The 24,080-nt window shown below is 71.5% G+C and overlaps 1 protein-coding gene across 3 annotated transcripts; it reads left to right on the forward strand.

Annotated features, from left to right (window-relative positions):
* The first annotated feature begins 2,347 nt into the window (after positions 1–2,347).
* Positions 2,348–23,796, forward strand: LOC143173342 (uncharacterized). Of its 3 annotated transcripts, none has more exons than XM_076363552.1 (6): positions 13,789–13,840; positions 17,078–17,192; positions 17,633–17,758; positions 18,251–18,355; positions 18,873–18,983; positions 21,909–23,796. In XM_076363552.1, exons 2-6 carry the CDS (start codon positions 17,114–17,116, stop codon positions 23,306–23,308), a joined length of 1,821 nt encoding a protein of 606 aa, XP_076219667.1. In that variant the 5' UTR covers positions 13,789–13,840; positions 17,078–17,113; the 3' UTR covers positions 23,309–23,796. The 3 variants fall into 3 exon arrangements, with proteins under 3 accessions (XP_076219670.1, XP_076219667.1, XP_076219668.1); XM_076363553.1 differs by having other exon boundaries at positions 13,805–13,840; positions 17,082–17,192; XM_076363555.1 differs by lacking the exons at positions 13,789–13,840; positions 17,078–17,192; positions 17,633–17,758; positions 18,251–18,355; positions 18,873–18,983 and adding exons at positions 2,348–2,420; positions 3,274–3,400; positions 3,858–3,947; positions 4,276–5,245 and having other exon boundaries at positions 22,252–23,796.
* The last annotated feature ends 284 nt before the right edge of the window (positions 23,797–24,080 follow it).

The following is a 24,080-nucleotide window of genomic DNA, read 5'->3' on the forward strand; positions in this document are numbered from 1 at the left end:
CGCGCTCGGGGCTGAAGGAGAGACCCGTGGTGGCACCAGCATGGTGCCAAGCCCGCGGTGACACATCCCTCTCCCCGGCTTGGAGATGCACTGACGCAGCCTCTGCTCCGCTGGAGACGGGTCGAAGCAGGCAGAGGTCTGCCCGCAGTGCCTGGTGCGGGCAGCGCAACGAGCTCTTCGCCAGCACAAGGGCAGCGTGGCGTTGGGCTGCCTGCGCCCTGCCCACCCCGAGCCGGGTGGGCTCGAGGAACGGGCAGAGCCGGCAGAACGGCTGGCGGAAGGGCGAAGGAGCTTCTCCGGGACGTGGTGATGGAGAACGACCGCCTCACGGCCTCGCTGGCCAAGGACTGCCTCGTTAGCAGCGACCACATAACGAGTGGTGTTCTGAGGGAATTACGCCAGCCCCCCGAGCCCTCCCCGGTGCTGGTGTGTTCAGGCGTGGTGACGCCGGTGCAGCGGGAGATGCTCCTGCCGGTGCCTGAGCCGCACCGCCTCCATGTGACAGAGGAGCCGGGATGGGCCGTGGCCGAAAATCAGCCCCGGCATCCTGGTGGGGTGGGCAGGAGGGATGCCTCTGCGCTGCGATCTCCCTGTCCGTGGGCTGTCACCTGCGATGGCCTGAGGGCCACCACACCTTTCCACCCGACCGGGGCGGCCCAGGGCTCTGCTGCGGGGAACGGCATGTTGTGCTGTGCTGGCAAGGGGCTCCTGGGGCTTCGGGTGGGGAGGGGAGCGCAGCACTGCCCAGGATCTCACCCCTTGGACCGGGCACGGATTTGTGCCCCGATGGCAGGGGACACTCGTGGGGTGGGACTGGCCCACAGGAGGGGGGCAGAGAGGAGCGGGAGATGGTGGTGGGGCTCACCCAGCCGAACGCAGGCGCCTGCGCCGAAGCTCTCCGGGGCTCCGACGGGCTCCGGTGGGAAGGACAAGGTGAGAGAAAGCACCCACAACTGGGAGGGACTGGAGGAGCCAGAGATGTCTCCTGGCTGGAGCGGGAGGAGAGCTGTGTGCCACGGACCCCCGGGAACACGGGGGAGACCTCTGCCGGGTCCCTCCAGCCTGGATGGGGAAGGCCAGGGCTGCCTGGACATGGGCTGGGGATTCCCGAACACCAGGCGGAGGCTGCAGCCCCACGCTGCCGTGCCCAGCACGCGAAGCCCTCCTGACCCAGCAGCACCGGCTCCCCAGCCGATGTGTGGGGCCGCCCCACGCTGCAGGGAACGGGTTGTGGCACCCCAGCACAGGGTAGGTCAGGGATTTGGGGGTTCCCTGTCCTGTTCTTGCCCAGCATCTCCCGGCTTCTTAGCAGGGCTTTCCCCACTGGAGGACCGTCCTTTTCCCACCCCTCAGCTGTTGGCTCCCGCAGGCAGCACCGTCCCTTGCCTCGGGGTGGCACAGGCAGGTGCTTCTCCTGGGACACACCGGTGGATGCTCATTCCCTCCTGGGACACGCTGGTGGATGCTCTCATTCCCTCCTGGGACACGCTGGTGGATGCTCATTCCCTCCCGGGACACGCCGGTGGATGCTCATTCCTGGCACGACCTGCCTGGCACAGCTGCTGGCTGCCAATGGTGCGGCTGGGCAGGATTTTCCCCCAAGAGCGCTGGAGGGGGGGGTCCGGCTGGAGAGCCCCTGGGCCCCGGTCAGTCCCCTCTGTCCCCCCAGGCACTCAGGAGCTGCCGGCCAGCCCGGGGCTCACCGAGCGCAGCCGGGGCCGGCTCCCCGCTCCTCCCGGCGCCCGGCGCTGATGCTCCCCGAAACGGGGCCGATGCTCCCCGTGATTCCCGGTGATGAATGCTCCCCCCGCGGGGACCCCGGGGCTCCCCATGACAGGGGCTGATGCTCCCCGCGTCCTGGGCTCCCGGTGCCCGGGGCTGCCGCTCCCCGCGATTCCCGGTGCCCGGGGCTGCCGGTGCTCGGGGCTGATGCTCCCGGTGCCCGGGGCTGCCGCTCCCCGCGATTCCCGGTGCCCGGGGCTGCCGGTGCTCGGGGCTGATGCTCCCGGTGCCCGGGGCTGACGCTCCCCGCGATTCCCGGTGCTGCCGGTACTCGGGGCTGATGCTCCCGGTGCCCGGGGCTGACGCTCCCCGCGATTCCCGGTGCTGCCGGTGCTCGGGGCTGATGCTCCCGGTGCCCGGGACTGCCGGTGCCCGGGGCTGATGCTTCCCGGTGCCGACGCTTCCCGTACCCGGTGCTCCCCACGACCCAGGTCGATGCTCCCGGTGCTCCCCACGACCGGTGCCGGTGCTCACGGGGCCCGGGGCCCGCCGCCCGCTGGGGTCCCGCCCCCGCCGTCCCCTTCCGGGCCCGCCCCGCCCGTGGCTCCGCCGGCGCCATCGCGGCGCTCCGTGCCGGGGCCCTCCCGGGAGGCGGTGCCGCTCCCGCCCGCCGCCGGCCCCGGGCAGAGATGCAGCCGGTAAGGCCAAGCGGGGACCCCCGGGACCCGCCGGGGTCGGGGCCGGGACCGGGACCGGGACCGGGACCGGGGCGCAGCGGGGGGGGAGGCCCCGGCCCCGGCCCCGGCCCCGGCCCCGGCCCCCGGCCCCCGGCCCCCGGCCCCCGGCCCGGTTTCGGCGGCGGCTCCGGCGCCGCTCCCCCGGGCCGCTCCTGCGCCTTGGACCCACCGTCCCCGCGGGTCTGTGGCTCGGCCGTGGCTCTTGTTCCCCCGTGTGCGGGGTCCCGGGCGGCCCCCGGGGCCGGCACGGGGGAGCGGGGGATGGGGGGGTGCGTGTGCCCCGGCCGCTGTGCGAGCATGGAGACCCCCGGCATCTCGCCCCATTCCCGTCCCTCCGGTGCCCGGTGACCTCAGCCAGGCGCGGGGGGGGTCGGGAAGAGGGACCGTCCCCGTTCCCGGCGGGTGCTGAGCCGGGCGTCCGAACGTGGGCAGGATGCGGCCCCAGCCCTCTGGTCGTGCTTAGCGTGGAGGGTCCCGCGGGCCGGGCATCGCCCCCTCGCCTGGGTGCAGGGGCAGCCAGACCCTCGGGTCAGGCTGAGGAGCGCGGGGCCAGGCAGCCCGGGGAGCCCTGCTCCTCCCGGGAGAGTCGGGGGGTCGCTGCAGCCCTGCCCGTCCTGCGCTGATTGCCAGGGGGCCGAGTACCCAAGGACGGGGACGTTTTGGGATCCGTGGCGTGCTACAGCTCCGCATGCCCCCTGGGAGAAGGGGGGTGACCGTGGCTGCAGACCCCCCCCCCCCCGGCTTCCCCGGGGTCCAGCGAGGGGAGGGTGCTGCTGGGTCCCTGGGTCCCCTCAGCCCCTACTCTGTTTTTCAGGGTGCGGTGACGTTCGAGGACGTGGCCGTCTATTTCTCCCCCGAGGAGTGGGTAGAGCTGGCGGCATGGCAGCGGGAGCTCTACCAGGAGGTGATGATGGACAACTATGACCTGGTCGCCAGCCTGGGTAAGGATGCGCCCCTGGGGAGCCCGGGCACGGAGCTGGCAGCGCTGCTGGGCTGGGAACACGTCGGAGGCTCAGCCAGGGGTCCGGAGGCTCAGCTGGGGGTCCACAGCCCGAGACCCTCCGGCCGGCCGCGCGCGGGCAGAGCCCAACCTGCCGTCTCTCCACGCAGAGCGGGGCTGCAGCGCGCCCGCTGCCCTCCCCGGGCTTGCCGAGTCCATCCCTGGTGTGTGAGGAATAACGGCTCCAGGTACCCCGGCCCTGCTGCTCCCCACCCCGGTGCGCCCCGGTTCGCTGCCACGACCGAGGTTGGCGCTGGCAGCTCCCGAGGGCCCCGGACGCAGCAGCCCCGTGGCCCCGCTGCTCCAGCAGCCGGCATCCCCCAGGCACGTCCCCGCGGCCCCCCGGTGATGCTCCTCGGGCGGCTCCGGGGATGCTGAGGTTTCTCTCTCCCACACAGGCCCCGAGTCCAAGCTCATCCACAGAATGGAGCCCCTGAGGGAGGAGTCGCGCAGGGGGGACGGCGGAGCTCCTGACGCCTCCGGCACCCGTGAGTGACCACGGGGACCCCCCCGCGTGGCCAGGGGCGCTGGGCTGGGGAATTGGTGCTGGTTTAGTGAGTTAGAGACAGAAGCCCCGAGTGCGGCACGAGGCGGCTGGCCCCAGCCAGACCCCCACCCCAGACGGGGTCCTGTCTGACATCCTCACTGGCTGGGTTTGGGTGTCCCACCTCGGCCCCCCCAGGCCCGGTTGTCCCGTGGGCGTTGCAGGGGCGAGGGGAGGCTGCGGCAGGTGAGGGGCCGGTGCTGCGGGCCTGTGCCGGCGGTGCCCCCGCACCGGGACACCCCCCGCCGTGACTGTGCTCCTGTTCCCGACAGCTGCCTGCGGCGGGATGGCTGGTGAGCACCTGTCTGAGGACGACAACCGGGGACGCTGGGTCCCGTGTGCGTCGCCAGCTGAGGCGGCCGAGGAGTTGGGGTACCCCACGCTCTGCTCCGGCTGGTGCGACGCGGAGCCGGGGGCCTGGGCCGGGGACGCCCCCCGGGAGCTGCCGGGGCGGGAGCCGGGGGAGCAGCCGCTGGAGGTGCCCGTGGCCGGGGGCAGGGGGCCGCTCATCTGCGGCACCTGCGGGCAGAGCTTCGAGGACGAGGCCGGGCTGAGCGCGCACCAGGGCAAGCACCTGCGCCCAGCGCCCTCCTACCAGTGCGGCGCCTGCAGCAAGGCTTTCCGCCACCACTGCAACCTCCTGACGCACAAGAAGCACCGGGGCCGGCACCAGCACGCCTGCACAGAGTGCAGCAGGACCTTCTGCTTGAAAGGGGACCTGCTGCGGCACCGGGCGAGCCACGGCGGCGAGGGCGGCTACTCCTGCCCGCTCTGCGGGAGCAGCTTCCGCCAGAAGCGCGACCTGCAGGCGCACCGCAAGGAGCACGCCGGCGCCGCGCGCCGCAAGTGCCCCAAGTGCAAGAAGCACTTCGAGGACGAGGCCAGCCTGAACCGGCACCGGGCCACCCACTGCGAGGAGCGACCCTTCCTCTGCGGGCGCTGCGACCGCAGCTTCAGCTGGAAGGAGAGCCTGATCATCCACCAGCGCAGCCACGCGCAGGAGCGCTCCCACAAGTGCCCCGACTGCGGCCGCAGCTTCAGCCGCAGCGGGAACCTGCTGGTGCACCAGCGCGTGCACACGGGCGAGCGGCCCTTCGCCTGCCCCCAGTGCGACAAGTCCTTCTGCAACAAGGCCAACCTCATCACGCACAAGAAGCTCCACCGGCGCTACAAGACCTTCGCCTGCTCCCAGTGCCGGCTGGGCTTCAGCTCCAAGAGCAAGCTGCTGCTGCACCAGCGGGCGCACGGAGAGGGGGACGGGGGGACGCTCGGGGCGGGGGACAACCCGGCCGGCTGCCAGCAATAGCTGCGGCTGCTCTCGAGCGTGGGAGGGGGCTTATCCCCGTGCGGAGGGGCCCGGAGGACTGCGGTGGGGCAGGAGGGGGCCTCATCCTGCCCACACAGGACGTGACTTTGCTGGCACCCGCTGCCTCCTCCCCGGGGCTTGGCCCGGTGCACGTCCAGGACCTGCGAGCCCTGCACTCCGCACCCCTTCAGACCTCGAAAAATCCCTCCAGGGCACTTCCCAGTTCTCCCAGTCCCGCCAGTGCCCTGCCCCTGCACGGGATCTCCTTAAGCCAGCAGAGCGATGCGAGCTCGGGGTCCGGTCTCTTGCAGCGGAGCGGAAAGGCCCCATCCTGCGCTGGGGGAGGCAGCCCAAGGGCCAGAGCCTTCCCTGCGTCGGAGCCTCTCCCCGCTGCCCGGCTTTTGGCCCTTGGTCTTCCCCTCGGAAGGGTGCTGGGGGTGGGCTGGGCAGCTCTGGGGGGTGAACAGCACCCGGGACCCCCGCCCCAACCCGCCCCACTCCCCTGGGTGTGGTGGGCGCTGCCGGGCACTGGCTGGGTGAAGCTGGGGTGGGGGCAGCGGGGCAGCCACCCCGTCCCCATCCCCATCCCCTGCCGCCCAGCCCCTTCCCCCAGCTCGCCCGGCTCGGGCTGCGCACCAGTGAAACCGTGCCCGGTGCTGCGGGAGCTGTGAGCCCGGCCCGGTGCCACGGGGCACCCAGGGTACCCGGAGCCGTGGGAGCGCAGAGCCCGAGGAGCTGGGACCTTGGGGCGCAGAGCTGGGGTGCGGAGCGTGGCCGTGTGCCCGTTGACGTTTGAGGACGTGGCTGCCTGTTCCTCCTCCTGGGAGCGGGCAGAGCTGGCAGGGTGGCAGAGGGAGCTGCGTCGGGACGTGGGGGGCTGGTGGCCTCGCTGGGTGAGAGGGGTTTCCCACCATCCACAACGCTGGGGGACCCAGCGGACCTGTGAGCACGGGGAGCGGGGGGGGGGCTGATGGGGGGTGTGTGTGTGTGTGTGTGTGCCGTCTCCTGCAGCAGTCACCGTGCCGGGTTGCTCTCGAGGGTATCTGCTTGCTTTGGGAAGGCGGCTGATTGCGGGGGGGGGGCGCACGGCCCAAGCGCTGGGGATCCCCTGCCGGGTGGGGAGGAGGTGGGGGGGGGGGGGGGTCCGGCAGGGTGATGGATGCACGGCCACGTGCCCCACGCTGTGCGTGTGAAACACCCAGCGGAGGGTGTCGTGAGTGTCCCCCGTTCCTTCGGGGAAGGACGCCGTGATCCCTCCCCCCCCCAGCCACAGACACGCCAGGCTCCCGGCGGGACCAGGGTGCCCTGCCTTGGGCCGGGGCGCTGCTGGAGCCCGGTGCTGGGGCTCACACCGCAGCCAGGGCAGGAGAGCTATTGCTCCACGTGTGTCGTCGGGCCACCCTCCGGAGTGAGAGATGCCAGCGCCACGGGAGCTGGCGCTTTCCCACGGAGAATTTTCCCCTCGGGGACGGTGCTGCCCGCGGCCCAGCCCCTCCGGGCTCGGTGCATCGCCTGTGTGCTCGTGTCCCGGTGCTCGCTGGCAGGAGCTAGAGCACAGCGTGCTTTCTGCGGCTCAGCCGCGGTGTCCCGTGGTAGGGTCACACCATGGGGCCCACCCGTTAGCGCCTGGCCCCTTTGCCGGCCACGCCCCGTGTTTTTGGGGTGCAGACCCCTTTCTAGGAATGGGTGTGCGATGCCCTGTGCTTCCCCCACGGCCCCTGGGCTAAAAGCTGGTCGTAGCTGTTGTGACTTGAGGCTCTCCAGCTCTGCGTGCTGCTCGCCTCTCTCCTCCTTCCAGCTCGGGGAGCCCATCCCCGGGCAGGAGCGGGTGGCCATCGCCGCCTGGAAGCTGGCCACCCCAGGCTGCTGCCGCTCCGCGGCCAGCCCGTTCAGCGTGGGCAAGTCAACGGTGGGTCCGGTGGCGATGGAGGTGTGGGATGCGGTCCTCGAGGTGGTTTACCCCCGTGTCGCGGCCGCGAAGAACATCCCTGAAATAAGGGCCGCCTCTCGGAAAATGGGTTCCCCAGACTGTGCGGGGGACACTGATGTGACAGATGGTCCCATCGTTTGTCCTCGGGAAGGAGCTGGCGAGTACACGAACTGTGGTGGGCATTGCCCCCCGGGGCTGGGTGGGCACCAGGAGGGCTCACGAGCACCGGCGTGGGGAGCACCGCCGGGTCCGGGACGCCAAGGTGCTGACGAGGTCGGGCATAACGTGCTGGGCCAAGCGGGGACGTTATTCCCTCCCAATGACGTTATTCTCAACGATGCGTCGGTGCCCACGGTTACTCTGGGGGACCCTGCCGACCCCCCCTGCCCTGGCTGGTGGCACCTTATCGAGGCCACGTGAGAAGTGGGAATTCGGCTGCAGGGGGGTGGTGGAGCTGAAGGCAGACTGAAGCCCCGCTGGCACTGCCTGCACAACCGGCTGGCCGGCGCCGATGGCGCGACGGCAGCCTGCTGCACCCTCCGCCACATCTGGAGGCGAAGGGCAAGTACATCTGCGCGGAGTGGCCCCGGGGACGGGGACGGCTCGTGCAGCCGCTTCGCCCAGCCCGAGAGCGCGGCTGCCAGCCGAGCCCGTGCTCCCGGAGGGGCGGGAGGCGGGGGTGCCGTCTGCGCCCGCAGCCTGGCCGCCCGGCCGGCGCGAAGGACTGAGCCGTCCCGGTCGCCCGACCTGTCCCCGTGCCGCTTCAGCGGGACCCGTCGCATTCTGCTGGACTGCTTTGTACGGTGGTTTGAAATGGGGGGCAGTGCCTGGGAGGAGGGCCCGCTCCTCCCAGTTTTAGGGAGCGTGGCCACCCAGTTCGGCTCGTGGCCGGTGGCTTTTCCCTCGAGCACCACCCAGCACCGGTTCCCCTGTCCCCGCGTAAGCATTAAGAGCCCGTTGGCGCATTTTAAGTCGCGGAGCACCACGCCGTCGGCGTTCTCCTCGTAGTTTAATAAATCCCTTTTGCAGAAATGTGGCTGTTGTTTTGGACAAGCGGCGGCCAGTGCCACGGGAGCGCCCTGCGAGCCGCGCGACGCGCGGTGGGGGAGCGGAGAGGAGCCAGGGAGGGCAGGGAGGGCGGGCGGGGGGCGTCTGCAGACGGAAAACTAAGGTACAGCAGAGGGGAAACGGCAACTCCCTGGCTGGGGGTGCTGGCAGCTGGGGCTGCAGGGGAGGGGGGGTTTGCCCTCCTCCTCCTCCTCCTCCTCCAGTGCGGGACTGGCTGCTCAGCCCAGCCTTACCCGGTCCTTGCCCCGGCGTTGCCCAGGGAGCCCCGAAAGTGTCCGTTGCCGAGGGCCGGATGGACGAGATGCGGTGGGACCAGGTGGTCGTTGTAGGTCCCTTCCAGCCGAAATACGCCGTGCCGTGCCGTGCCGTGCCGTGCCGTGCCGTGCCATTCTATGTTAATTATGGCCTCGAAGGCGAGGTGCATCGGAGAGAGGCTGCAGCAACCAGCGCTCGTGCTGGGGCGACCCCCTGCCCGGGGCGGGGGGGGGGGAGGGCAAGTGCTGGCCCTGTGAGCCCCTGCACTTGCCCGCTCCCCCCCGCTCCGGGAGCCGTGCGGTGGCCGTGCTGGCCTGCCCGTGCCCCGCGCTCCTGCGCTGCCGCTCGGGGTCACGTTGCCCCGGCCCTGCTCCCGTCCTCCTCCCCGCCGCCCCGTGCGGACCGGGGCCGATGGCAGAGGCCGGGCAGGCAGAGCTGGGGGGGGGGGGGGGCAATAAACGAGTCCGTGCTGCAATTTGCAACCGCCTGCTATTTTTGGTAGCAGCTCTTTCTCACTTGTGAAGTGGCCTCATCGCGGCTGCCGGTGCGGAGAGCTGGGAACGGCCGAGTCGAGCCGGTCTGGCAGGGGGTTTTATCGAAGTTTTGCACTGAATCAAAATCAATCTGGAGGGGCTGTCCTGGGCAGGGGGGGGGGATCCTACCGGGGCCACTGGTGCCAGCACGGGACGCTGAACCTCCCTCCGGCTGGACAACGCTGCGGAAACGTAAGTATTTTAGAAATACTTACAGAAAATACTTACTTTAGAAAACAGAGGAGAGGGCGGTGGGCCGGAGCAGCGGCAGGGCTCTGGCGGCGCGTCTGAAGGCGGTTGTCACCGATGCAGCCGGTGACAGCGGTGGCAGGACCCTGGCCGCGTGGGCACCCCTGCACGGCGGGAGGGGGGGTCAAGGGTTGAAGCGAGCCGCAGTGCTGAGCTCGGCGAAACGCAGGCAGCCCTGGAAGGAGGGAAGGCAGAGGCTGGCGAAGCAGCAAAGCCGCCGTGACGGCGCCTGCGGAAGGACCGGCAGGTCGGGAGAGGCTGGGGAAATGCCACCGGCCGTTTCGGGCAGCGCCTCGCAGCCCGAGCCGGGGCAGGCAGGCGTTTGCTGCCTGCGAGGAGGAGGAGGAGGAGGAGGAGGAGGAGGAGGCGTGCATGCCGTTGGAGGGCATGCCGCGTCCCGTGGCTCCTGCCGCCGGGCGAGGCTAACCGTGGCCTGCAGTGCACGAGGCCACCCTGCCCTCGCAAAGCCCTGTCACCGTTCCCAGGGACGCTTTTGGGGCTGAGGTCTGGAGCCTGCTGTGTCCCCGCCGCCCTGTGGCACTCGCAGCCGGGGGGGGGTGGGGTGGAAGGCACCCATACCCAGGGGGTGGCACCCACATCCATGTCTCGCTGGAGGCTGCTCCCGGTGCTGGGGGACTTCACGTGGCGCCGCAGGAGGGACAGGGTGCCTGCGCCAGCCCGAATGCTGGGGTAGTTCACGCTGCGGAGACCCCGCTCGGGCGATGGCACACCTGAGTTAGCGGAGTCGGGGGGGACGGCTGGGGACAGGCAGGCGGGCAGACAGACGTCCGTTCCCAGGCCTCGGGGTCTGCCGCCCCTCAAGGGGCTGGTCCCTGGTGAGAGCCGGGAAGGGGAGAGCAGCCGCCCAGGGGACACCTCCGCCACCCCCCAGAGCTGCCTCTCCAGGAGCAGGCGCGGGTCCCAGGGGAATTCCCCCTGCCCTGGGCACGGAGCCGCCGGGGCTGAGCCGGGGCCGCTCCTGGCACCCACGGTCCCGGCCGGACTCTTCTCCCGCAGGCAGCAGTGCCGGGGCAGGCAGGGAGGAAGGGCAGGGCCGTGAGGAAGCACCGGCGGGGCTGGAGCCGGCAGGATGGAGAGGAGGCGAGACCCGACAGGCATCTCGCGAGCGTCACCGGCAGCGGGAGCCGGCGTGAGTCAGGGCTGGCGCAGGCAGCAGCAGGATCCAGGCAGCCTGCGGGCAGCGGAGGCAGCGACGCCTCTGGGATAAGCCGGGCGTCAGCGGGCGCTCCGGTGGTGGTGAGGGCAGGGAGGGAGCCTTGAGGCGGTGGTGGCACTGCGGGAGGGGTGTTCGTTCCCACACAGGGAGCCCGAATGCTCCCCCCCCACCTCTCCGCGTGCACGTCCACCCTCTGCGCCCCGTGCGGCAGCGCTCCAACGCGGGGGGATGCACGGGATTGCTGCGCTCCCCGGTGAAGCCGAGGATGGGCGCTGAGCTGCCAAGCCTGCGCAGGGTGCCTGGGAGACGCAGCAGCCTCCGGGGGGAAGGGACGTCCCTCCTCGGCCCTGATGCGGCACTCGAAGGCAAAGACTGCGGTCGACATGCAGCCTGGGAGGGATTGCCCGTGCCGGGGCTCCCGTGGGTTCGTGTGGCTGCGTGCTGCTGGCTGCGGGCGTGGTGTCGACGCAGAGTCCCTGGGGAGGTGACACTTACTCGCCCGGCGTGGTGCTTGCACGGCTCATCGCGGCTGGGACCGGGCAGGAGGGTGCCGTCCCGGCAGGGGAGACGCAGCCCCCTCGCCTCACGCCTGGAGGTGCTCAGGGCCCCGCTCGGTGGGTGCTGCCCCCCGTCTCCGCTTGAAGAGCCTTCGGGGGACACCAAAGCCAGAGCTGCAGCTGGACGTCGAGGGGCTGCGGCCAACCGCGGCTGAGCCATCTGCTTCCCTGCACGGGCCTTTGCCGCTCTCATGGGCTGCTGAGAGGTTTCGAGTCATGTCATATCTCAGGCGAAGGCTTTATAAATCGCCGCATTAATCGAATGGCCGCGGCAGAGCCTCAGGAGCGGCGGTGCTCCCGGCAGCGCCGGGCGGGCGGGCGCCTGCTCCCTGCAACGCTGCCTTGCGCGGCGCCTGTCTCAGTGGAGGCCACGTGCTCCCTCTCTGCCAGCCACCGCTCTGCTCACGTTGCCTGGACTGCTGTGCTCCGGCTCCCCCGATGGCACCATCGTTTTCTTTTTTACCGCTGGCGGAATAACGGGCGACCGCGGAAACAGCAAAACCGACACTGAACTCCCCCAGGGGCCGTGAGGCTGCCAGCACCCTTCTCCGCAGCCCTGCCGGGAGAGGAGCACCCTGCCTGTTAGTGCTGCTCCCAGCTCAGCGGGCAGCGGAGGCAGCCGCACGCCCCGGCCCCGGCCCCGACACGCGGCGCGGTGGTGTGGCAAGACCAGCGCTCACTGCCCGGCCCCAGCCATGAACGGACGGGATGCTCGACCTGCACCCCGGCACCGCTGGGGGCTGCCAGGCCCCGGCTGGGGACAGGCACGAGCCCGTGGCTGCTGCCAGCACGGGCTGGTCACCCAGATGACCCCCTTGATTTACTGGTGCTGGGGGAGAAGCCGGTGAATCATCCTCACACATCCCGTTTCCAGCCCCACTGCCCCGAAGCCGCTCGCCCTCGGCGCTGGGCTCCGGGTGCCGAGACCTCCCCGCAGCGCAGGTCCCGGGTGCCTCTCGCCGCCCCCTCGGCAGCTGGGTGCCCCGCACTGCCCTGTGCTGGGGAGGGTGTCCCCGTCCCTACAGCCCGTCCCCAAACCGGAGAAGCAGAGAAGCCAAGAAGAGCGGCAGGAGCCATTTGCTCGCCGGGAGCAAGCAGGGAGAGGGGATGAGGAGGAGGCTGGGCTGCGACCCGGAGAGCCGGATCCTGGGGCTGGCCCCGGTGGGAGCAGAAGGGACGGTGTGCCAGGGCTGCCCTGGGCGGCAGTCGTGGCGCGGCGCGGTGATGCGCGGCGGCGAGGAGCTGCACCAGAGCTGGCAGGGAGCTGGCACACCCCGTGCCGTGCCAGGCGTGGCCCCGGCCCCGCTTTTATGAGAGCTGAAGTTCACGAAACCTGGCTCGCTGGCGCGGCGGCTCGTTCAGTGCGTGGATCTAAGTGCTCGGAGCTTGTGGGAAGCGAAGGCTCCGCCACGTTCGGCATTGCAGCATCCACAGGACGGGCATCCTCTGCCTTGGGTCCTCCTCCTCCTCCTCCTCCTGTCTCTGCAACGGTGGTGGCCGTTTCCCCCTCTGCAATCCCTTCCCAGACACCCTGGCTGCTCCGGAGGCCACCCCGGCTCCAGCGCCGAGCCGAGGGATACAGAGGGTGGCAGAGTGGCAGGAGGGGGTTAAGGGGCTTGTGGTGTCAGACACGGGGCCCTTTGCCTGCTCCGGGCTGGTCCTCTGCTTCTCCGAGCGCCACACCCTGCACCCCTGCCCACCGGCTCGCCCGCCCCGGCCGAAGCCCCCCTGCCCTCCAGCCCCCTGCCCCTGTCGAGGCTGTCCCCAGCCCCGCTGTTGGGTGGGTGACAAGCAGGTGGCACGTCCCCCTCGTCCCGTCGCGCTGCGGATCTCTCCCTCTGCCCTCGCTGGCACCCAGACCCAGCACCCTGCGCCCCGCGCCCCTTCCCGCCAGCTCCGACACCAAGCAGTGTGGCTTCCCCGCCGGCCTCCCCTGGCCTCCCCCGGCCGCTCCATCACACCCACGTCCCTGTGTCCCCATGTCCCCTCGTCCTGCTGCAATTCATCACCCGCCGGCTCCTCCGTGAGCCGGTGTGCGTTATCCTTACGACTATTTATCGCACACGACTGTGTCACGGTCTCGGTAACACACCTTGCTCCCGGCGGGACCGGGGTGTACCGGGCTGCACGCCCCCCCTCCCCCCAGCCACTCCAGCCCCGGGGGGGGGCGGGGGACACACCGGGCCAGGCTGCCCACCTGCACCCGGGGCACACCAGCACATCCCGGCCCGGGGACACTGGAACATCCCAGCCTGGGGGGGACCGGAGCATCCCGGCCCAGGGCACACCGGAGCATCCCGGCCCGGGGGGGACCGGTGCATCCCAGCCCGGGGGGGACCAGCGCATCCTGGCCTGGGGACACCCGAACATCCTGGCCTGGGGGGGACCGGAGGATCCCGGCCCGGGGCACACCAGTGCATCCCGGCCCGGGGACACTGGAGCATCCCGGCCTGGGGGGGGACCAGCACATCCTGGCCCGGGGACACTGGAGCATCCCGGCCCGGGGACACCGGAGCATCCCGGCCCGGGGGACACTGGAGCATCCCGGCCTGGGGGACACCGGCGCATCCCGGGGGGGACCGGCGGCAGGGCCGGGGTCGGGGGGGGGGGGGGGGGGGGGCCGGACTACAGCTCCCGGCAGGCAGCGGGGCGGGAGCCCTTTGTCTGCCTCGCCCCGTGCGCCGCCGCCCGCCCCGGTGCGCTCCTGCGGTCGGCGGCCATCGGCGGCGGTGCCCGCGCCGCCGCCCCTCTGAGCGCCGCCGGTGAGAGGGGGGGGCACCGGGACGGGGGCGGGGGGGGGGGGAACACACACAGCGGGGACAGCCCCGCGGGGGGGGGGGGGACGACGACACCGGGAGCGGTGGTGAGAGAACCGGGGGGCGCGGCGGGGATGGGGAAGCCGTTGCGGGGGCTGCCGGGGCCCCCGGTCCGTGTCCCCCCCCCCCCCCGCCCCGCCGGGTGCGGGACCGGGACGCTGCTTTGCGCGGCGTCTGCTGGGGACGGTGCTGCGGGTGTCTGGCCGCCGCCTGGGGCTGAGCACCCCCGTACACCCCCCCTCCCCCCCATCTCCCTCCCCCCAAAAAAGAGCCCCAGCAACCCCGGGAGCTGGGATGGTTCTGGGGCCGCGGCTGGTGGCCGGGCTGGGGAGGGGGAGGCTCAGCCGGGGGCAGGTGGCGGCACGGGGGGTACGGGGGGTGCCAGCGCCCCGGAGGAGGGGTGTGTGTGTGGGGGGGGGTGTCCTCTGTCACTGCTGCGGGGCAGGGTGAGGGACGGGGCCGCCTTTCCCAGCCCCGTGTCCCGTGGGAAGAGGAGCGTCACCCAGCGTAACCCCGTAACCCCGGAGCGTAACCCCGGCAGGGCCCGGGGCCGCCGAGGGGCGTGCGGGGCGCCCAGTGCTCTGGCAGCCGCTGGACCCCCCCAGCCCCCCAGCCCCTCCCATGAAAACACGGCCCCGAGCTCGCCGCTTGCCGCAAAGGAGGCGATTTCCTTCTGGGGGGCTGGCGGGTGCACGCGCGGGGGCCCCGGCGCCAGGGATGTTCCTCTTGTTCGTGGAGCGTCCGCCATGAGACCTAGAAAATAAACCCTAATAAACCAGAATGACACTTGCTATTGCGCGGCTTGCAAGTCCGGGGCTGGTTTTGGCGAAGCGTTATTTATTTAATGAGCTGTTTGAGTCAAGCGTGGGCCGGGTCCCGGTACAAGCCAACGCTTTTAGCAACAGCCTTGCCGTACCAGCCCTTTCCCCAGCCGAGCCCCGCGGCAGCTCTGCTGCAGCCTCAGACCGCAGGAACTTCTGCCTGCGGTTTCGTAAAGGGTGCGGGGAAGCCGTGGGCAGGCGCCGCGTGACCGGGCAGGGAGCCGGCGATGACACCCCCCCCCCCCCCCGGCTCTCTTTGGCACCCCGGGGGTCCCAGCCCCCGGGCAGGGGGGAAGGGGCCGTGCCGTGGGCGCGGGGATGGCGTGGTTCGTTTTCCCCGGGGCCTAGGAAGGGTGACGCGATGGGATGGGGAGGTACGGGTTTGTGGTTTCAAGGGTGCAGATGGGGTGGAAGCTGTGCAGGCTCCAGCTGGCTCCTGCCGAAGCTCATCCGAAATTCCCTGTCTGGGGGCCACCCCGGGCTGGAGCGGGGTGGGGCTGGTCCTGCTCCCGCGCCCAGCCGGCAGCGCTGGCAGGGGGCAGCCTGAGGAGAGAGCCTCCCCGGGAGCAAACCTCTCCTGTTCAGAAACAACCGAACCCCGGTAACAACCCCCGCGCGCCCTGTTCCTGCCAGCCCCAGGCACCCTCTGCACCCGTCTGCGTGCCCTCCTGGCCCCGGGCGCTGGCAGGGGGTCCCTCGGCAGGACCCCATCCCTTAGAGCAGGGTGCCCTTCGAGGAGGCAGCGCAGCCCGGGCGGGAGGAGGAGGAGGGCGGGCAGCTTCCGTCTCTCCTCCCAAAGCCATCCGGGGCTGCTCCTGGTGAGCCCCGAGTCGGAGGAGGGCTGGGGTGGGCCGAGACCCTGGTGCGGCTCCCTGCCTGCCCGCGCTCGCGCCGGGTAGCCCGAGTCCCCGAACCGCTCGTGGGGAAGGAGCCACTTTCGGGGGGGGGGGGGGGTGTCTGTGCAGTGCTGTTGGAGGAGTGCGATGCCGGTGAAGGCTCCCGGGGAGGCCCGTTCCTCTGCCCAGAGCCCCCAGCTCCGCGGTGGGGGCAGCAGGGGTCTGGGGAGAGGCGAGCCGGAGCTGGGCTCTTGGGGGGGCAGCGGCACCCGCCTGCCCCCACCAGCCCTCGGTTTCAGGTCTTGGCCTTGGTGCTGCCGGCGGCTTTGGCACGACGCTTGCGTTGGTCTGGCATGGCAGCCAGCGGCAGAGGGGGCTGCGTGGGGGCTGCAGCTCCCAGAGGGGGCTGGAAACAAGCGGCCGGTGCCAGGGATGCCGCCTGTCCCTGCCGGCAGCGACGCTGGGTCCGGCGCTTGCCGCAAAAGCGTGAGCAGAGCGTTGCTGAGTCGATGCCCGACTTTGTCCCAGGGTTAATCCCAGTCACTCGGGGCAGCAGCGCCGGTCCCGGGCCGAGGGACCGTGTTCGTGCAGGCAGGGAGCAGCGCGGGCAGCGGCTGCCTCTGGGCTTGTGCTCTCCCCGGTAGCGCCAGGAGGAGTGCCCACGGGGCGCCCCGTTCGCGTTGCGCTGGAGGTTTGTCTGCCGGCGCTCGCGCGCGGGACCGGCTGCCCCGCGGCGCGGTGGGGGTCCGGGGCGAGGTGTCTGGGCCTGGCAGCCGTCGGGGACGTCGCGCGTGCACGGCGGGCCCGGCTCGTGCCGCTCGGCCCCTGCGGCACCTCTCCCCTCCTTCCCTCCCGGCGAAGCCTGGGGGCTGCCGGGTCTCTCCTCGGGCGCCCGTGCTGCCGGCGGGCTCTGCTGAGCCTCCCCTCTTCCTGGCTCTTCATCCCCGGGGATGAGCAGCCCTTTTCTGCACCGTTTTCGCTCTGAATCTCTGTTTCTCAGGAGCGGGGGGCCCAGACTCCCCGGTGCCTCCATGGGTGCCGCTGCCAGCGCTCCTGGGATCGCTCTGCCCGTCCGCCCACGGGCGCCGGTGCCCGTGCCGTCCCGGCTCCCCGCCACCACCCAGATTCCCCCGTGCCGCCCTTCCCTCGGGCTCCGCAGCTCCCCTCGGCTTCGCTCTGACCCCGTACCCCTGCCGCCGCTGCCTCCACGGCTGCCAGGCTGGACGGAGCGGCTGGGGGCGGCAATTTGGGCGACGACGGGATGACCTGGCACCCGTCCCATGCCGCCCTGCTCCGTGTTGCCCCCGCGACGTCCTCCTCGGCCCCAATGCTGGTGGCAGCTTCCCGGGGCGGACGTGGGGTGATGGGGGTCTGGGGAAGGGATTGGGGGGGGGGGGCGGGAATCGGCACAGCCTGGGCGTGCCGGAGCGGGGAGCCTGGAGGTCGGTGTCCTCCGGAGCACCCGTGTGTCTGCGGGCGCTCCCTGGCACTGGGGGAGGCTGTAGGGAGACTTTCCCGTCCCTCAGGCAGGTTCTTCTGGAGGGAGCCCCGGACCCGCGACGATGGAGCGAGAGGAGAAGCCGTTTGGGGGGGATCTGCAGGACGCGAGGCCCCGTGGGATGCCCAACCCCTGCGGCACAGGTGAGGCTGCCGAAAGCTCCCACGGGGACCTGGCTGCTGTGGCACCGGGGCGGCTTCGCAGCCCGCTCCCCCCCCCTAGGACCTGGGAGCCCCGGGGCTGAGCTGCCGCCTCCCACGGAGCCAAGCAGGGCGTTGGCGTGGGGGATGCCGTGCCCAGCGCCAGACACCGGCAGGGATGGCTTCCGTCGGGTGAGGGTCCTCGCTGGGCAGCAGGGAGGGACCCGGGCAGTCGCTGCCCGCAGCGGGGTGGGGGGTCCGTGGCTTGATCCCCTGGTTTCCCCCCCCGTAGTACCCACGAGGGGGAGGGTTCGTGCCCCCCTGCCCGGCGCGGGGGCTGCGGAGGGAGCGTGGAGCCCGCGGCGGCACCGCTCACAGCCGCCGGCGTGATGCCGGGCTTCCCACGCTGCCCAGGAACCCGAGAGCAGCTTTGTCTTCCTCAGGAAAGGGCTGGGCTGGTGTGAAGCGCGAGATCGTGGTGAAGACGGAGCCGGAGGATGAGTCCTGCATCGGGTGTCCCCGGGGCCTGGGTGCCACCGTCCCCGGCGTCCCCAGCTCTCCCAGCACTGGTGAGCAGAGTGGGCGGCTGGGGGAGGGCCGGGAGCTCGGTGAGACCCGGCAGCCCCCCCCCAGGGATGGAGTCCCCTGTCCTGTACTGACCGCTCCGGGTGACATCCGTGCGGGGACGTGGGAAAGGCCCTTGCGCTGGGGAGCTTTGCTGGGACAGTGCCTGCCCGGTGCCCTCTGGTAACTGGGAATTCCCTTCTGGAGGAAAAGGAGCGGTCCCTTTTCTTGCGTAACAAATATTTAGTAACTCTTGGGTGTTTCGGATCCCCACGGTTCTGCGGCTGGGGGCTGCACACCCCCCCCCGCCTTGTTTCCCTGGGGATTAGGCGTCCCGGCACCGGGAGATGCCCGGTGGCTGCGGGGAGCTCCTGGCAACCTGGGATTAAAGAGCAGCGAGCCGGAGCCGGTGCCGTCACGGGCAGAGCGTGGGGACGTCCCCGAGCGCTCGGTCCGTCCCCCAGCCGGACGCAGGGGCTGCGCCTTTCCTCCCACAGGCGTCAAAGCGGAGGTCGTCGTTAAAAGCGAGCCCGAGGACGAGGCGTACGGTGGTTACTGCCCCGGCTCCCGGGAGGGGGACGTGCCCCACCACCTCGCTGCCTGTGAGTGGGGCTGGGGGCCCCCGGGGAATGGGGGGGGGGGGAGCTGGGGGGACGCAGCCAGGGCGTCCGGACGCTTTGCAGGCTGCTGGCGGTGTGGGGGCCCCGCACAGGAGGGGTGGGTGCCGGGTGCCGGGGTGGGAGACGAGCTCGGCAGAGGGCACCGGCCGGGCACGGGGGCGTGGAATGAGCCCCCCCTCTCGATCCCCCCGCTGCTGCCCGCCCACGTGGTCATTTCGTCCCTCGGTGCCCGCTCTGCCATGGGGCTGGTGCTGCCTGGCTCTGCCTGCCCGTAAACACTGCCTGTAGGGGCTGTCGGGGGCGGCTTGTCCCGTGCCAGCCGGGGGATGGTGACACCGTCCCATGCCACCCTGCGGACGGAGGGACGCTCCACGGGCGTCCCACGAGAGCCCAGCCCTGCCCTCCCTGCCGGCGGCGCTGCCGGCTGGGGTCGAAAGCCCACCCACGGCTCCCCTGGCCCCGCCTGCGCCCGCCGGAGCACCGCGCTCTCTGCCCGCAGGCGATGCCAAGCCCGAGATCATCGTGAAGGTGGAGCCAGAGGAGGAGTCGTTCATCAGGTGCCCACGAGGTCCGGGTGACCCCGGAGCTCCTGGCCACCGCGGTGGTGCAGGTGAGCACCGGGGCGGCTCCGGGGGGTCCGGTGGGACGGGGGCGGGGGGAGGCGTGGGGGCGAGCGCCCCGGCTCGCTGGGTGCGGAGCAAGGGAAGGCTCCTCGCCGGACGCGCAGCGTGTCGGAGCAGGTCGGCCCCCACCCCCCCCCCACCCCGAGAGCCCGGAGCGCGGGATCCTGCCCCCCGCGTACCCCAAAACGAGCCAGGTCCTGCAGAAGTCGATCTTAAAGCATCGTCCGGGCGGTGGGCTTGGCCGAAACGTCTGTACGGCTCCCGAGGGGGCAGTCGGGGGGGGGCGGTGGCTGCTGGGGGGCCCGGGGAAGGTTATTGGAAGCTGATGGAAGCTGAAAGCCCTCGAGCAGAGCCGGTGCAGGGGGCGGGCGCCGCTGGGCTTGGCTGGAAATGGCTGCCGAGGGGGACCTGAGCCTTTGGTGGTGCCCTCGGCTGGGGACGGGGGCGCTGGCGGCGAGACGCTGCGCGGGGGCCCCTGTTCCCATCGTAAGGCTTCGGGTGATGGGAGGAGAGGGAAGCCGCCTTCCTCGAGGGGGAGCGGACCCTTGAGGGGGGACCTTCGGCGTTGGTCACCGAAGGCGCTGAGCCGCTGGCGGGCAATGCAGCGAGGCCGGCGCGGCGCTGAGCAGGGCTGTTGCGGAAGCCGCGGGCTGAAGGGCGAAGCTGGCAGTCGCGGGCGCCGCTGATGAGCGACGACGGTTGCGGCTGCGGGATGGATTTTTTTCCCTTTCATGTTTGCAGCTTTATTTGGCGCTTCAGTGTTTCTCAGGGTTTGGCGCGTCCCCGCCACGAGCCCGGCTCGCACGTGGTTTGCGGTGTCCGTGCTCTCCCTGCCGGTCCTGGGTGAAACTCGGCCGTGAGCCGGCTGCGGGTGCGGGGAGGCGATGGGCAGGTGGAGGCGGCTGTGCGGGTCCCACCGCAGCTTCGTGGGTCCCGCCGGCACCTCGTGGGTCCCACCGCAGCTTCGTGGGTCCCGCCGGCACCTCGTGGGTCCCACTGCAGCTTCGTGGGTCCCGCCGGCACCTCGCCGGGTCCCACTGGCGCCTCGTGGGTCCCACTGCAGTTTCGTGGGTCCCGCCGGCGCCTCGCTGGGTCCTGCCGGCGCCTCGTGGGTCCCACCGCAGCTTCGTGGGTCCCGCCGGCACCTCGCCAGGTCCCGCTGGCGTTTCGTGGGTTCCACCGGCACCTCGCCGGGTCCCGCCGGCACCTCGTGGGTCCCACCGCAGCCTTGTGGGTCCCACCGCAGCTTCGTGGGTCCCGCCGGCGCTTCGTGGGTCCCACCGCAGCTTTGTGGGTCCCGCCGGCGCTTCGTGGGTCCCACCGCAGCTTCGTGGGTCCCGCCGGCACCTCGTGGGTCCCACCGCAGCTTCGTGGGTCCCGCCGGCACCTCGCCGGGTCCCACCGGCGCCTCGTGGGTCCCACTGCAGTTTCGTGGGTCCCGCCGGCGCCTCCTGGGTCCTGCCGGCGCCTCGTGGGTCCCACCGCAGCTTCGTGGGTCCCGCCGGCACCTCGCCAGGTCCCACTGGCGTTTCGTGGGTTCCATCGGCACCTCGCCGGGTCCCGCCGGCACCTCGTGGGTCCCACCGCAGCCTTGTGGGTCCTACCGCAGCTTCGTGGGTCCCGCCGGCGCCTCGTGGGTCCCACCGCAGCTTTATGGGTCCCGCCGGCGCCTCGTGGGTCCCACCGCAGCTTCATGGGTCCCGCCGGCGCCTCGTGGGTCCCACCACAGCTTCGTGGGTCCCGCCGGCGCCTCGTGGGTCCCACCGCAGCTTCCCAGCCGTGGGAGCAAAGCCTGGGCTGCCCGGTGAGCTCGGGGCAGCCTTGCCGCTGGCTTTTGGTGGTCGGGGGAGTGACTGTCCCCGGGGCTGGGGCTGCACCCGACACCGCTCCCACGGCCCCCGCAGCCCCCCCCGCCCCTCGCCCAACCACGTCCCAAACCTGGCAGAAAGCCGCAGGGAGGGACCCCCGGTGCCGCTGCCGGCCGTCCAGGTGAGCTGCTCGTCGTGCGGGCGCTGGCAGAGCATCGCACTGCTCTTGCCTTTGTCCAGGCAGCCTTGGCAGCCAGAAAGGGTTGCACGACTCGCACGTGGTGCATGAGAGGTCCGAGCACCTCCCCGGGGTCCCTGGTAGCGATGCCGTCCCTGCAGTGCGAGCCGGGGCAGCCGGCGGTGCTGGGGGCGGCAGCCTGTGATCCCCTGCCCCGAGCTCCCGAAACGGCCCCCGCAGCCGCCAATCCCCCCCGGGTCTTTGCGTCGGTCCCCGTCCTCCTCCCTCAGGAAATCCCAGCGAGGCTGCTCTGGCCCCGTGCTGGCCTCGCTGCTCCCGCTCACCGTGTGCCGGTGCCACCCGGCTCGGGGGCTCTCCTCCTCCCGGGGGCTCCGGAGGTGCCCCCCCTGTCGCAGAAAAGGGACTCGCAGGCTCAAGCTGGGGGGGGGGATCTCTGCAGTTTTGGCTTTGGAGGCGAGTTTGCACGTGGCACCTTTGGGTGCGCCGGGACTGGGCGGTGGGTCCGAGGGAGGTGTGGGACCCGGCTGGGTGCCGAGGACGGGGCGGCTTCGTCCAGCTCCTCCGTCACCCAGACGCGCTCGGACACGTTAACCCAGCCCCGGAGCCGGGACCCTGCAGCTCCCAGCCAGCCTCGCCACAGTGCCAGGGCGGGGGCGAGGTGCCGGTGCCCCGGTGGGGGGGGGGGGGGGCGGGTCGGAGGTCCGCGGCAGCCTCGGTGCCGCAGCTGCGCCGCAGCCACGTCGATGGGCACAGCTCTGCGAGAGCCCAGCACGTGGGAACGCGTGCCGGAGGCGTCCCAAGAGGGGAGCGGGGCTGCGGGAAAGGGGTGAATGCGGCTGCGGGGGTCTCCCGGGAGGGCTCTGGAGCCGCCGCAGGTAACGGCGGGGCTCCCCTTCTCTTGGCAGGCGGCGACGGTGAGCGACGTCCCAAGGAGGAGCCGGAGGAGGCGAAGCCGGAGGCGGCTGAGCTGGAGAAGAGCCTGGGGGCTGCCTCGAGGGGCTCCCTCGGGCCCCAGCCCCGCGTCAGCCAGTGGACGGTGCGGCAGGCGCAGGGCGCCGTGGCCGAGCTCCGGCGCAGCCCGGCAGTGCCCGGGGGGCCGCGGGCCACCCCCGAGCCCCGGGGGCTCTGCCTGGAGAAGGGCACGGCTCCGGTGGTGCCGGTGAGCAGCGGTGGGCAGAAACCCCCCTCTGCCTGCGGGGTGGGCAGCGCCGCGGCCCCCGGCGCCGAGCCAGCGCGGCGTCCCCGCAGCCACGCGGCCGAGCGTCCCTTCGCCTGCAGCGAGTGTGGGAAGAGCTTCCAGCACCGGGGGAACCTCATCACCCACCTGCGGGTGCACACGGGGGAGAAGCCCTTCGCCTGCACCGTCTGCGGCAAGAGCTTCAGCCAGAAGGGCGACCTGATGCGGCACCAGCGCATCCACACGGGCGAGAAGCCGTTCGAGTGCACCGTCTGCGGCAAGAGCTTCTGCTCCAAGCAGACCTTCATCCTGCACCAGCGCATCCACACCGGCGAGAAGCCCTTCTCCTGCACCGAGTGCGGCAAGAGCTTCAACCGCAAGGCCAACTTCATCACCCACCAGAAGATCCACCGCGGCGAGCGCCCCTTCATCTGTGCCGAGTGCGGCAAGGGCTTCTGCGCCAAGAAGACCTTCATCCTCCATCAGAAGATCCACGTCGGCGACCGGCCCTTCGGCTGCTCCGAGTGCGGCAAGAGCTTCAGCCGCAACGGCGACCTGACACGGCACCAGCGCATCCACACCGGCGAGCGCCCCTTCGCCTGCGCCGACTGCGGCAAGTGCTTCAGCCACAACGGCGAGCTGATCAAGCACCAGCGCATCCACACCGGCGAGAAGCCCTTCACCTGCACCGAGTGCGGCAAGAGCTTCAACCGCAAGGGCACCCTCATCACCCACCAGCGCATCCACACCGGCGAGCGCCCCTTCGTCTGCCCCGAATGCGGCAAGACCTTCAACCTGAAGACCACGCTGATGAAGCACAAGCGCATCCACACGGGCGAGCGTCCCTTCACCTGCCTGGAGTGCGGGAAGAGCTTCAAGTACAAGGGCAACCTCCGGACCCACCACCTCACCCACACGGTGGAGCGGGTCTACCCCTGCACCGAGTGCGGCAAGGTCTTCAGCCACAAGAAGGAGCTGACGGTGCACCAGGGCGTGCACGCGGAGGAGAGGATCCTCTCCTGCTACCGGGAGGGAGAGTCCTTCAACCCCTTCCTCCCCATGCACCCGCTCCTCATGTCCTGCACCCAGCTCCCGGTGCCGCTGGAAGCCTTGTCCAAGTACAAGTAGGAGGGCTGGCGGCAGCAGGGAGAGCCTGGTGCCCTGCCCGTGGCACGTCCCCGCGGCTGGAGCGGCGAGAGGAGGAACGGTGCCATCGCTAGAGACTTAGACCTGCTGCGGGGCCGGCGGCGGATCGGGGCCGGCGGTTTCCCCGGCTGTCAGGCGCTGTGGTGGAGCCCCAGGTCCCCGGGGAGGAGGCGCCGGCCGGGGATGCTGCCAGCGTTCGGCAGCGCTGGAGGAGCCGCCGCGCTCCGGCTGGGGCCGGTGCTCTGGCCTCGCGCTGGCACCGTTCACATCCCCAGGTCACGGGGGGGGGGGGCTTCGTCGTCCCCACCCGAGAGCCGCCGTCTCGTTTGCGGTTTAGAAACCTTTCCGAAGCGAATTGCCACGGGTAGATGTGAAGACCGGGGTCGCCTTGCCCTTCCCCGCCAGCGCCGGGCTGTCCCCTCGGCGGGTTTTCTGTCCCCGATGCTGCGTCCAGCCTGCGGACCTCCGCGCCGGGGCAGACGCGGCCCCCCTCACCCCCCACCCCCCCACCCCCCGCCTTGTCTTGTGCAAAGGGACCCCAGTTCAGCTGCTGGTTGGAAAGGGGCAATTCTGAAGCTGAGAGTCGTCGTTTCTCCTCCTCCCCGCCCGACACGTAGACACCGGACTTGGAGAAGAGCCGGCGGCTCCCCTGGCGCGGCGCAGCCTGTCCCTCCCCGGGCACGGCCCTTTGCCGCGATGCTCCGTGCGGGACGGCTGACCCCGGCTCGGGGGGGGGGGGGTGCGGCTCAGCACC

The sequence above is a fragment of the Aptenodytes patagonicus genome, unplaced genomic scaffold, assembly GCF_965638725.1.
Source record: "Aptenodytes patagonicus unplaced genomic scaffold, bAptPat1.pri.cur scaffold_69, whole genome shotgun sequence".
NCBI classification, from domain to species: Eukaryota; Metazoa; Chordata; class Aves; order Sphenisciformes; family Spheniscidae; genus Aptenodytes; species Aptenodytes patagonicus.